The sequence below is a fragment of the Tinamus guttatus genome, unplaced genomic scaffold (genome assembly GCF_059628265.1).
Source record: "Tinamus guttatus ecotype Peru unplaced genomic scaffold, ASM5962826v1 Tinamus_guttatus_pri_ptg000209l, whole genome shotgun sequence".
Classification (NCBI taxonomy): Eukaryota; Metazoa; Chordata; class Aves; order Tinamiformes; family Tinamidae; genus Tinamus; species Tinamus guttatus.
The window spans coordinates 1446965-1461478 of NW_028288743.1; the positions used below are offsets into that span (position 1 = coordinate 1446965).

Here is a 14514-nt window from a genome sequence, read left to right on the forward strand (position 1 = left end):
TTCCAAGTACTACTTTTTCTGAGCAGATTCAGAGCTTGCAAGTCCTGCTAGCAGATAGGACAAGAAGCACCCTGTGCAAAACAGACTAGAATTTCCATAGGAGAAAACCACTTTGCCCTAAGAATTCTTGTATTCCGGTGCTTTCATTTCTTTCAAAATAAGTCATTTTGCTCATTAAACCACTGCCTGTTCATTTTCTTCAATGTTGGCCACGAGACAGTTTGACTCATTAGTTCCAGGATCAGCTGTACCACAGTATATGGCATTGTCAAAACCGGCAGGGATTGTTTGCTGCACATGTCTTTTTTTATAGAAAATATAGACTATAAGGCCAGTTCCTGTTAGAATAAGAAAAATCAGTATAAAAACCATCCCACCAAATCCATGCACAGATGCTGGAGTAGTTTCACCTTTCGATGCTGTGAAAATTAAAAAGGAAAAAAGTTACCACAAATGACCAAAGAGTGCAACTCTATACATTAAAATTTTAAAATTAAAATACATTAGAATTTAAAAAAGTTTTTTAGCAAACTAACTGGTTTGACTCCAAAATACTGAACAATGATAACTAAAATTAAGATTAGTGTGATGGATGATGCAAAATTGGGCTTGGTCTCTTAAATGTTTCTTTTAAAAGGACTATTATATTCACTGCAGTTCATTCAGAAAGCAACAGAAATATCTTAAATTAGCAGAACAACCAGTTTGAGTGAGGAGTTCTTCATTCAAAGAAATTTAAAATAAGAGCTTGAGTTAAATTTAACTGAAACTTATCTGAAGAAATTTTTAATAATAAATAATCAATATGTATATAATGTGCTTATAAAAAGCAAACCTACCTCTATGGATTGATGAATGATGAGTAGGTTCAACAGTAGTAACTTTAAAATAAAAAATACATATATTATATAGGGAAAAACATATGAAAATAATACTTTTCCTTATAGTTTAAGCTAGATCACTCAAATATTCTTGCTAAAATATTTCTTTAAAAATATTTTGACTCATTATTTGAGCAATCTCTTTTTGGCAGGGTAAGAAAGACAGACATGGAAAGTTTTCATACTTCCATGGTATCTGGACTTCACATTGAGAAATTCAAATCTTTATAGTTGTAAAAGTGAAAAGCACTTTTGTACTTGAAAGCACTTAAGTGGTATTTTTAGGCAACTTTCTTTTTCTCCCTCCATTTCTAAGGAAGTTTAATCTAGTTAGCTGCTCACAGGACTGGCCGGACAGCCATACAGAGCACTTGGATGACTCATTTGCCAATCTTACAACATCTGGAGATCCAGTAGCAGGAGTTTTAACTGTTTCCACATTCCAACTCATACAGTTGTGCGGTGGATCTGTTTGCCCAGGGCAGATGTTAAAAATCTCAAGGTGTGGGCTGATCTGAGGACTCCATGTGGGCAAAGTGACTCACTGTAGCTATGAGTGTGCAGAGTTACCTACTTCCCATCTTACACAGCACTGCTGTGCACACAAGGTGCACTTTACCCTAGTGTGTAACACATTTGGATATCTCATGGATCAACACCCCAAAAATACAAGGCCACACACATTAAAAATCAAACATACTATGCTGTTTGATAGCCCTTGCCAGTCTCCCTGTGGTTTTGTCACCAAGATAAACAAATTTGGCCCATCCTCATATTCTGCTTTCTGCTTGGCCATCCCACACACTTGAGGCACATGACACTCCTCCTGATCCCACCAGTAGCACCTGCATTCCTTTCCTGAATCTGAGTAACTTTCCACTGCTCCCTTTAGGTTCAGCTATGAGGAGTATGCCTTTCCGTCTTCTCAGCACTGGTTCGGTTATCTACTCATCATCTACTGCCGCTAGCAGCCTAACCGTAATGGCTCTTAGGTTTCCCTTGTATCCTCATCATGTGATATGTTCTCCCCTGCCCCAGGGATACAGGCCAGTGCCAAGAAATACATGTTTTTGTGCTGAGAAGAGCAAACAGTGACCCTCAGCTCTTCTCCAACATTATTTCTCATTGTCCTTAGGAAGAGATACTCTTTGACTTTCATGCAAGTAAGGAACATGTGCATAAGCCTTAATACACTGCATAAGCACTGGTTGTATTACTCATTATTTCTGAAGTATCCAAGCGCACAAAATGCTGAACTTACTCTTGGGGATTTTGCAAACAAAATTCTGATCAGCAGAGCAGTAATAGCTCCTCCAGGCTCCACTTGTGACATCCATGTCAACACAACGTTCACTAAAATGTGATGTAGGTTCTCCTTTCTCCCAGTTGACAAATTCTACTGTGCTTCTGTCAGTCCATGTCCACTCCCCTAAAACCAAAATTATTAACTACTGGGTGGATGAAGTGCAAAATTATTTCTTGTCTACAAAGCACTACTACATCTGGGCATGGAACTTATTATTTGATTAGATTAGCACATTAGCATAACATTTCTCTTTAACTGTCAGAGATGTTCAGATAGGAGTCAAATACAAGTTCTCATAAGCAGTAAACAGACATAACTCTATTACCCTACACAGTTACGGCTGTCAATGCAGCATGAAGAAAATGACCTGATAGCTTGAGTACTTTTAATCAAAGACAGCATCCAGCCCTCACCAGTGCCTGCACACCTTGGGAACGAGCAGAGTGCCAGTGCAAGGCATGCACTACGCCTATTCTGTTCAAGGATCCAGACCACTCAGGGAATTTTCTTTTTATATGGGTCTAAGATTTGTGAATAGCTCTTTTATTAGAACTAAATCAATTAATTATCAATTGACTTGGTCAGACCTCTTAAATAATAAGCACCTGCTCTTTTCATAAACAGGCCCATAAAGTGGGAATAACTACAGTTTCATTTCCTTTATGGTGTACTTTAATGGCAACATCTCATGATATAATTTGTACTTGATACAAGTGTGCTCTGAAAGGTGTGTTCTGCACCTGCATGTTCTTGTTGCCTGTGTTTGCACTGACACACATGTGGCAATGCAGTGGCTCAACCAAGGGACCAAATCCTTTATTTTGAACAGTTAATTTTTCAGCTAGAGCAGCTCTAACTGGCCTATCATGCAGCAAGATGCCTGGCACTGCTGGCAGCAAGAGTCAAGGAAAATGGGCAGCCAGGGCCAGGACCACAGCAGCCCATTTGAGACTTGCTCTGTAGCTGGACTTTCAAAGATTGCCAGGAAAAACATCCTTTAGAATTATTATGATACAGAAAACAATTATATTTGTTTCACCAGTATTTTTCACTGGAAGTTTTGAACCACAACTACTAGTTAAAAGCTGACATAATTTGGATGAAATATTCCACCAATAAATGAAAATCATAGAAAATTTATGGCAAAAAAAAGAAAAAAATAGATTAAAAATTTTGCTAGGCTCTTCATATAAGTTGTTATTTTTCTATGTTGCTTTGAATTGAATTTCCGCTTAAGGCTGCCTGAGTTTTCTTAAGAAGGCTAATACCAGCTAAATATCAAACAACTGGCATAAGAATGTGGCAGAAAACAATTAATCGGCAATTTTAGTTAAAAGGTGAAGCTGTTTTGTTCTACTCTCTTTAAAGATAAAAAAAATGTAGTCCTCTTGATGGCTTACGTTTTTACGTATTTTCACAGAAAAATCTATTATTTAACAGTTGATTTCCCTCTGTTTACTCCTGAGTATTTTCAGCTCAATATGCAATGTGAAATAATTACCATCAATATTTTTGAACATTCCTATCCAAAACTTTCTCACGCCACTTGCAATTGCAGACAAGTAAAATAAGAGGAAGTTCATTTCTTCTGCATCTTCTATGGAAACCAGAGAAGCACCTAAAATATAAATTAATTATCATATGTAAACATATTTCAGAAAGATTTTCCTTCAATCTTTTCCTAACTATAAATTATTTACCTCATTTGAGAACTATGCCATGCTTTGTGATGATCAACTTTATCATATTATTAAAAAGTTTGAAAATAAATGTAAATTAGTTGTAGATTATAGTTAATATACACACACACATCCATATATTATCTCTTTGTTAAAAAAAAAAACTTATTTCAGTACCAAATTCACAGGATTTGATTGATCAGAAGATTCAGCATGTATTTATATATTTCTGTTTTGTATGACCTGACTTCAACCTGATAAAGACTGCACCAAATTGAGACAAAGAATACAGACCCTCTATAAACAGGGCTAAGAATTTCTGCTGAGGAAGGAAAGACAAAAAGCAGAAGGGCCATCAGCGTGACGGGATAAAGTGACCAGGAAAAGCAAGGCAATGGTGGAATGAGTGGAATGAGTGGAGAGAGCAGGAGCTTGAGAGAGGCAAGCAGGGGCTTTCAGGCCACCTAAAGTGTTAATGGGAAATCCATGAAGAATGAATCCCTTGGCCTGCCTATCTCCAACTTTCTTAAGTTTTTACTAGAAATGATGGGAAGACAGAAAGATAACAGAGATTTAGATTGCAACTGTCTCTTTTTTTTTTTTTTTGAACAATCTCTTAATAAAAACTGTCACTCACCCATCTGAATACATTCCATGGAAGCACTAGACCAGCTTTCTTCAGAAGTGGTGTGAACATAGTAGCAATGACCACGGAAAGGAAGCCAAGCCCTACCACGCTTTGGTTCAGGACATCTCCCAGGAAGCTGTGGTGGTTCACTAGGGACTATCTCTGTTAGGAAGGAACACAGATTTCAGTGGTGTCTTAAAAGAAGCACGTGCCAATAGTAGCCCCTACCAATACGACAGTAGAAAGAACATCCTATAGACAAAGGTAATGCTGAAACATTAAATTAATGATGGAAAACTAATGATAAGCAACCTGGTTGAGTTTGAATCTCCAATCTACTAAAGGAGATTTACAGCAGCTTAACTGCAACTGTCTTCAGCCAGGTTATTTTGACTTTAAAACTGTGAAATAGAATGAGGCAGTATACATGTAAGATCTTAATAACAGCACCACACAGTGATGTATTCCTAAGATGTTAGTCATCCATTGTTGAAATACGCTTGTGATCCACTGCATGTAACATGAAATGTTGCAGTTAACTTTATGACATGCCTGTGAAACGAAATGTAATCTACCAAACTTTGGAAATCAGTCAGGCAAGACAGAGTGGATATGGCAATTCTTCCTGAACAAAAGCAGTGGTTTATCACAAGACAATCTTTATATGTGTGGAATAGCAACACTGAAATAAAGTCATGAATAAAAATTCCAACCTCTCTAATGACACTTATTCCATTCACAACCTACCATCAGACTGTTTACAGAAGGAGAAAAATGTTTCATTGCAAGATGCTGTCTTCCAGAAACCATCCAAGTCTAAATAGACGCAGGCTGCGTTCTTATTTGGTTCCCCACTTGCCCAGTTATGATACCTGCTTCTTCTTCTATCTGACCAAATGTAATGGCCATGACTCTAAAAACAAATGATAAATAAAGTTTATTTCATATACAAGAACTGAATTAAGAGAAGGAAATGAGAGAATCACAGCTTCCTGTACAACATTCACTAGTCCTCTGTCACGAATACCCTTTCTATCTTTACACAGCAGATGAGGGTGTAGTTCTATGGATGTTCAGTCAGTACACAACCAGTTTATTAAATTCACATAATCAATCTTTTCAGTAAATGGGGAGAAGGCCTTATGGTAAAAATATGGACCTGGAATTGAAGATTTTATGATACACATGCATAAAGGGGTCAAACAAAGATGGCAGAGAAACAAATGCTGGTATTCCTTTTTGCAGGTCTCCTCTATGCATTTAGAAAGCAAAAAAAAAAAAAAAAAAGCAGAAGTTCCACTAGATAGAAATATTGACATAGCTCTCATTAGGGCTAGAGCCTTTAGCCAACAGCACTTGGGATAGGTTTCTAACCCTTGTAAGGTCCGATCTCTTACATAAGACAGAAAGGCTGAGCATACATAATTTTTCAGTGTATTTCACCGTGATTTGCAGAGGATTACCAACAGCAAACACAGACGCAGCTAGCTCCTCTCACTCTGTCCTGTGCAACTTGACTCCATGTTCTTCCAACCTTTGAATGTAGGCTCCCATTTAGTTCTTTGTACCAGTGTAACCATCCTTTTTCCTTTGAAATCCTTTACCAGGTTTCTTCCTAGCTTCCTATCTAATCCAGGTTTCCTTGTACCTCCTCTCACTAAAGCTCCTGTTCCTATCTCCTCAGCATCTGTGCCCTCTCTCATGCCCACTTCCCACCAAGCTCCAGTGCTAGCTCTGCTTTTTCTTTCCTCTCACATGGATTTGCACATACATCCAACCGCATCATCATTTTTCATGTCCTTTTCATATGCCTTTTATATATGCTTCTCCATGTGCCCATTTAAGACACTCTTCACTGTGAGGCTGTCTATAAATTTTAGCTCTGAAACCAGTCTAAGTTATTCCTATTTCCAGATCCTGCCTCTATGCTGCACCTTGCCACTTTCTCGGTTGTCCCAGTTCAAGTCCTTGTAAAAAGGAAATAGAAACAATATGAATAAAAATAACCTCAAGAAGAAGCAGCTATTTCTGTAGCCTGGTTTTCACTGCGTACTCAGAAATAACTGTACAAGCACATGAGTGTGCGGCAAACCATGGTGTAGGAACTGAAAACTTCTTAGCCACTTTTACCACTGAAGCCACTTATTTACTGCAGCTACATCGTTTGAAATAGGGGCTGTGGGCGTTCTTATACTATGGCTGTATGTTTAGAAGTTTAAAACCTCTTAAGTCAAGGGAAATTAGGTACCTCAGCAAGACTTTGATGCCTGCAGCTCATTCACAGATCTGATTCATAGTGCTCGCACAAACAGTGCCCTTAGTACTGGATCCTGTTAATCTCTGACCAACAAATCAGGAAGATCTATTCTGATCTAGAGTACAGGAATGACTAGCACAAGTATTTGATGATCTTACTGCGTTGCTGTTAAGACCAATCCACACAGGCTCCCCATGGCGTAACATTTGTAACCACAGGTAAGAATCAACATAAGGATCCAAAATGCTGGCAAGTTCTGCATATTGGTCTCTGCAGTACTTTCGTGCTGCTGCCCAGCTCATTTTGTAGTTGATGATCTCGTAGCGGTCATCACCATAATTATTAAAGCCAAAGACTGGAACTGTGGGTTGGGAATTGTGCAATTTAGGGTCTGCAACAAAGAAGAAAAGACAAATGCTTTGTACTGTATAGACATTGTCACTGAAAGAGGATCTACAGTGCCAGTCAAGTAACTGAGAGTCTGCAACAAATTAAGTCAGAGCTATTGCTGCACTAGTGAAAGCCATGGTTCCATATTCTGTAGCAACATTTTCTGATCTTTGACAGAATGGTCTTTGATAACATTTTACTATAAATATCTATAGTACCTCCAGAAACATGCGTATAGGAGAGAGACATTCCAAAGAATAATGTAACCGTGTAGGGTATTAAAGGGAACAGTCTCCCACTCTTCTTCCATGATATATTAGCACTGGTTGAACTATTAACAAAATATGGGGTAAGATAAGTAACAGAGGGTAAAACTGGCATGCTGTGAACAAGGTGAGGGATATACAACTACGGCTGAAGAAATTGTCTGAGTAAGACTGTCCTGGAAATCAAACAGGGCAGTTTTCCAAAGCAGAAGTTGCAACACTTTTAAGCATAACAGTAAAATTTCTGTTTTGAAGAATTTGTCTGACTAAAAACAAAATGCTTTACTGATATATCTGTTTACTTCCTAACCATCAAAATAGTACAATACATGGTGATCTATTTTGTTTTTTAATTTACTGGTCTGGTGCTTAAAATAGGAATGGTTAAGAGCTTTTTTTCCAGAAAGTAAAGCACATGTTCATCTTATTAAAATGTTCCCTAGTGCATATGATACTATCAAATTAATTTCACTAAAAATAGGGGTGAATATGAGAAAGTCACTTTTAATACCAGTGTGACATAACCACAATAAATCATCAGCTGTACTAGCACTAGGCGAAAAAGAACTCACCAGTATCTTTCTGGCATATATAGCTTTTACTTGTTTGACATTCTTCATCTTTCCATTTCCCTGCCTGTTCCATAGGGTTCTTAATCACAAAGACACAGTCATCCTAGAAGAAAAATTAGATTAACAAAATAGAATAATAAGCAATGTTCCTTTTCCTGCCTGATAGACAGACTCACCTATCACACACAGACACACATAAATGAGTAATTATGAGAATTATCATACAAGCAACAATCACAGGCAGTACTATGACTATAACCATTTACAACCCAACCGTAGAAGAGCTTGTACTGCACAGACGGAGCTGCAAAGTACAGCACAGAACAAGCATCTGGCACCACGTGCCTGCAAGGCTGTATAGATGTGTGTGCTAGGTCTGGCCCACAGCACATTGCAGCTCACGTTCTGCTTTTTTGGAGGTCATGCGGAACCATTGCTCAGCCCTGAAGACTGCCCACACACCTGAACTCCTCTTCCTGTCCTAGTCTAGTACCAGGAACCGAAGTGGCCGCCACAGTTAAGCTGCACAGAGGTAGGGACCAGAAATGACATGTCCTCTCACCTCACCCCTTTCATAACCATTTCCACATTTCTTTGGGTCCTTTACCCTCATGCTTTGCCTTCCCCAGCATAAGAAGCTGCTGCTGAGCTGGTTATGGCTGGTGCCAGCAGTTCTGCCTCCCTTATATCAATATAACCCAGTTACATCTCCAAACTACCCAGGTCTTGACTGTAAGTGAAGGAGATTCTGCATGAGCTCCTCATATTAGAAATGGGGCACAGGCTCCTACAGAAAGCATGTTTGAGGAGGGGAATCCTGGGAGATTCCCAAAACCGGGTCTAACTTAGAGGGCAGTTGAGTTTGGACCTTACAAAATTATTTCCTGTTTCAGAAGGATGAAAGGCATTTTCTAAACAGGAACAACATTTAAAAACAACTTAATTTATTATTCAGTTTCAAGCTGTGAATATATGGCCCTTCAACACAATTCTCAAGCATTGGTTAACAGCACATCTGTTTACCTATGTTCTACATTAGCCATTTAAAAACTATAGAATAACATACAATATTGTTTGACAGTTAAATATAACCTGGCATAATGGTGATAAAAATTACAAAGCATGCAGAACATATATTTCAAAAGGAAGATTTGATGGTATAGAGGGAAAAGATAAAAATAAGAAAGGAGAATCCAGATTCTCCTTCTTCTTATGCTACATAGCAATTATATTAACTTAATAAGCTCAGAGACAAGAAATAAAAATAGACACAGTTTTAGGAATATTTTAATCAATTCTAGATAACATCCACTGTGTCCCAAAATCATACTGTTACTGTTATTTCAGTGTATTGATTAGTCACAGTAAAGTGAAGGAAATTGCTCAGTAGACGAGCTTTGCACAACCATCGGTCACACTGGATTCAGCTGACAAAATACAGGATTTGTAAAAGAAAAAAATGCTTCTTGAAGATCTACAACATGGTTATTGCACTTTCAAAAGCAATAAGATCAATAAAAAAATCATAAAGGAAACCTTATATAAATTACAGTTGTAGCTACATGCATTTTAATTCATCTACCCAAGCTATGATGTTTTACCTTACTAAAATAACTTCGGGAGCCTTTTGCCCAGTTTGTGTAGTAAACTGGGCTTCCGTCAGTCCATAAGTACGTGTGCTCCCGGTTTATGTCATTCAGTCCAATCCAAGCATCAGTTGCAGCATCTTTTAAAAGGGACATGAGGAAAGCTAAAGGGAAAAAGAAAAAATAGACAAAGATGAAAACAGAATACATCAATCCCCAAACACCACAGATTCTAAGGTAGCTGGAACAAGGACTATACATTTTATTTTGATCTGGTTTTTTGTTTGTTTTGTTTTGTTTTTAATAAGGTGTTAATCTTACAAATAAAAAGAATACATATTCCTCAGATGTTAAAATAAAAAGATAAATAAAAATTTAAACGTGGGCAAATTTTAAACCTAGATTTTTAACATAAAATGGTTCTCTAGATCTTTTTATGGAATTTATGTGCATATCTTCTAAATATCATCTAAGGAAGCCCATTAAATGGTTTTGATGATGTTGTATACACAAATTATTCAGTACACTGTGTATACTGTGACTTGGCACACAGAAAATGAGTTACTCAAACTGTGTATTCCATTTTCTTCTTTAGTAACGTCCTTGCTAACCAGAATTAATAACTTGATTTCTAAAGAGTCATAACAAAAATAAGACTATGTAAGAACTACGTGCATATGCTGAGATCTCAGCTTGCTGGAAGGCCAAATACTGTTCTTTGCTCCTTCCTAGACTAATTTTCCAGCAAAAGAGTCTCTTTCCTCTGCTGCGGGAAAAAAAGCAGAAAGCTTAAGCTCTGATAAAACAAGTCAGACGATGGTCCACAGAGCTCTCAGGAGTCCTCAGCATTACACTTCCTAAGAAAGCATGAGGCCTCGCTAAAAAAATGTAACACGATGCATAGTAAGACCAGCAGGCTCAGGTCTATCAGGGCAAGGTAAAAAGGGGAAAGTTGGGACTCCAGCATTAGGACCATCTGCTGCCTGAGGTGATGTCTTCCACTGATACCCACAGCACTTGAATCAGCAACTAGCTGTAATTCATTATGCTTACTGCATTATTCTACAATAATTCATTCCCTTTGTGTGTTATTTTATTTGTGCATTCAAACTTCAAATACAGTATAGGGGTATTTATCACAGGATAAGCTCCTACTACAAAATCTTAATATCTGAACAATAACAATTTATGTCAGTCCTAATATTAGCCCCAAACTACGATTTTACAAGTTAACCAGGACACTAGTATCTTTGTAAATATTTTTTTCAAACTTAAAATTTGCTCATTCAGCATAACTTGATTTTACCATTAGATATACTACAGAAGGGTTTTTTTTTTTAACCTGTTTCACAGGAATGACATGAAGCCTCATCTAGTAGGAAAACATATGTACGTTATACCTTGTGTTTCCTTTTTTGATATAGTAGCCAGGTTTCCTTTGAAATTTATACAATTGTTCCGGGCAGCGTGCCATGTCAGCGTATCATTTTCATTAAGGCCAAATAGTCTGAAACACTGAAGAACAGAAGTGTATCAAAACTGTAATTAGAGAGCTTTTCTGGTGATAACTATTCTGTTTGTAACAATCGAGATAAACTAGAAATTTTAATCAAAAAGGGAGATGTGTTGCTCTAACAATCTTTCTGGTTTCAAAATGTATTTATGGGAGAAAAAATATAGCCTAGGAAACTAGTATAAACCCACACTTTTCACATACACTTAAAAGTCGGAACATGTCAGTCTAACGACTTCAGTGGAAATTAATCTAACGTGGTGGTTCCTCAGCATTTCTGCGTGAGAGGTGTCCAAGACCCCAGGAAAAAAAGAAAAAAAAATAGATGCAACAAGGATAAGACATGTTATTGCAGCTAAACCTACTGGCTTCCAGTTGCCCTGCTTGTGATACCACGACTACTTTCCATAGAATAATCACAGAACGAGAATGATTCTCACACTAGCAAGCAAACAATGAATTTACCATTGAAGCAACATACAACCAGGAATGTGCTGATTTAAATATAAAACAAAAAAGTTAGTTGAACAACCTGGAGAAAATAAGGTTAATGAAGGAAAGGTCTCTCCATGACAGTGAGAACTGGGGACTAAATAAACAGAGAAGAGTCAAGGAAGAGAGAGACATTTTAGCTTTAGAGAGAGCCGTACAAGGGAATAAACTCTGAGTATGTGCCTCTTTTCCCCATGATTGAGAAAGAAGAGAAGAAAGAGAAGATAGCAGCCAGGCACCTACAACAGAAGAGCTCTGACAAACTGAAATCATATAAACTTAGCCAAAAGAAAGCAATATGGAGCTAGATGAAGTACATAAGGATGATCATTATTGCTAGCTGTAATGCACATTTTTCTTTTACAACTTTATTGATTAAAAACATGTTTTTTTAAATATATATACTGAAATTACTTTTGAGAAGACTAAGAGTGATCTTATAAAGTGTAGCAATGCTTATAACTGGATTACTTTAAAACTTTAGCAAGGGTGATATAAAGCAACTAATAAGTATGCTCATTGAAGGTGCCTCAGTAATTTAAGAGACAGCAGCAACCATGGGATGAAGAAGTGTCCAAGGGACCTGTGACAGCCAGATAAATGAGCATAGTAGCAGAAAATATCCTACAGCTATGGAGTTGTGCTCCCACACAAGGAAAGCTACTTGACCATTTTGGGCAACAACAAAAATAGAATAAATATAAAATGAAGCTTGTCTCATGTATGGCTCAAAACCTTTCCTATAACATCTTTGGTCCCAATAGAGGTTAATATTTCAATTTCAGAGTGGTTTATATTTAGATTCTTTAATATATCCAGTCAGAACATATTTCATGATAATCCAAATCCCTGGTACAACTGTGAAAAACTGAACCAGTGTGTTTTTTATTCTATCGTTTTTAAAATCTAATATACTGCCCTTTAATACTGCACCTTGTTATTAAACTGGACCCAGTTTTCTGGACAGCCACCCTCTGGTGGTGGTGAAGTGGGAACAACGGGTGGCCGAACAGTGGCATTGAGCCTTTCACAGATGAACTTCTCAACACTGCCACAGTTGAGATCATTCCATGCACCTGAAGGGAAATTAGGATAAAAAGGAAAACAAAAATCAAACAGATTAGGATGTTCTTTTGTATTAAAAAAGTAATATAGGAAGTAGAAATGATTGCAGTATTTGTATTTGAGAGGAAAAAAAGGCATTCACCTCCTTATTGTAGGTATATTCTAGGTAGGTATCTGTAGCAGAGATAATCACACCTGACGTTCAGTGGAGATCTTGTCATTATAGTTCAATGAAATTACAGATATAATTCTTCTTGACTTAAAGTAGATATCTAAAACAGGACATAGCATCTACTCTGCAAAGATGTCTATGTCCTTCCATTAAGAGAGCATGGAAGATTATCTCAGCTATAGATGTTTAAGCTACAAATGATTAAAAGGAGGACAGGCAAATTGCATCGAAGGAGAGTAAGTGCTTGGTGAGAATCAGCATAATGATCCTTCCCACCTATCCATAGTAAAAAATATTTGCGCTATTTTTATTTTTTTTTCATTAAATTACTGTATAGGATTGCATAGTAATAATCACAACCATGTCCAAACCCTGTATTGTTAGGAATGGAACAGATGTTTTAGAGACATAGTGATAAAATGGACAAAGGTTAAAGCAGAAAATAATATTGACTCTATCTGCAGATGGTTTGATGCTTAACTTATTTATTCATGCTGAAAATTTTTGAAATTTTTTTAGGAATCAAACTGCAGATGTAGTCCATCAGGTTAATTACACAGAGTTGATTTTTTTTAAAAGGTCATAAATGAAAGAACACAGCATGATTTATCACCTAAGTTTTTTAAATCCTCTATTACTCATCACTTTGCTCGGTATTACAACCTATCCAGAAGTGAACATACAGCCTCCCAAGCCCATATCATACCATGTAGATAGCATGTTGTTACAGCACCTACCTGTTCGGGTATACATGACCACACAGTTTTCATCATCATTTGCAAAATTGGGTTCATTTGGTGCCCAAGCAACATAGTTCACAGGGCTTCCATCCATCCATCTGAAAGAAATCATGTTGTGAAATAAAAGCTGTCAGTAAACAAGTTAATATTTCTTTTTAAAGGACACATTAGAAATTTTGGTTTAAATACAATTTTAAATATCCTTGCTAAAAAAGACATTTTGTTCTCTAATAAAAGAAAAGCAAGACCACCCATTTGCAATTAATAAAAAATATCATTATGACAACTGCTTCGTTTGTTGACCTGGACCAGATCTACACTAACCACTTCAGTGCTCCAAACTTTCTTGGTCCCTAAACATTGATAACTTTTTTCTTTAAAAACAAAACAAAACAAACAAAAACAGCTTGCACAATACTGTATCCTGGAGCACAGCAACAGAAACAGGGGCTTAGCTTAGTAATTTTCTAGAGCTACAAACAATAGTATAAGACCTTTTAAGGTAGGCAAGGTCCTTGAACCACATGCTGGGGATCTCTAGGAGACATTTTGTTTAAACAAAGATTGGATTGTGTAACTGATGCTTTCGGTTCTGCAACAATTACTTCTTATACTTCCTACTTGAATGACAAAAAAAAATAGCCAAGAATAAAGCAGAAAAAAAAGTGTGGGGGGGCATGGTCTCAGTGTACTGGAGTGGAGGATAACCAGGTAGGGGCTTTCAGACCATTTCAGCTCAATGAGGTTTTGAGTTTTGGAGAGTAAGCAACTGTATGTTCTTCTGTATGTATTTCTACAAATAAAATACAAATAAGGAATACAATAGATAGTGCCTAACTGTTTCTACTTGCAAATCTTCTTATGGAACAAAATAGGAAAAAACGCTCTGTATAAGACTGGGAATAATACAAATAGTGGCCATCATCCAGCAGAGAGAAAGGAGAAATTAAGGAGGGAGCAGAGAAAA

At 37.1% G+C, this 14514-nt stretch overlaps 1 protein-coding gene across 1 annotated transcript in view; it reads right to left on the reverse strand.

Annotated features, from left to right (window-relative positions):
* The window catches only part of LOC104580264 (macrophage mannose receptor 1), a 30037-nt gene continuing 15523 nt past the window's right edge, over positions 1–14514 (reverse strand). The window contains exons 19-30 of the mRNA XM_088524340.1: positions 13545–13645; positions 12504–12646; positions 10966–11080; positions 9581–9729; positions 7980–8082; positions 6910–7142; positions 5242–5407; positions 4504–4656; positions 3689–3805; positions 2143–2310; positions 840–881; positions 1–419 (exon numbers count right to left, since the gene is read on the reverse strand). Coding sequence (XP_088380466.1) covers positions 175–419; positions 840–881; positions 2143–2310; positions 3689–3805; positions 4504–4656; positions 5242–5407; positions 6910–7142; positions 7980–8082; positions 9581–9729; positions 10966–11080; positions 12504–12646; positions 13545–13645 — 1735 coding nt within the window. The 3' untranslated portion in view covers positions 1–174. The remainder of the gene's footprint in view (positions 420–839; positions 882–2142; positions 2311–3688; positions 3806–4503; positions 4657–5241; positions 5408–6909; positions 7143–7979; positions 8083–9580; positions 9730–10965; positions 11081–12503; positions 12647–13544; positions 13646–14514) is intronic.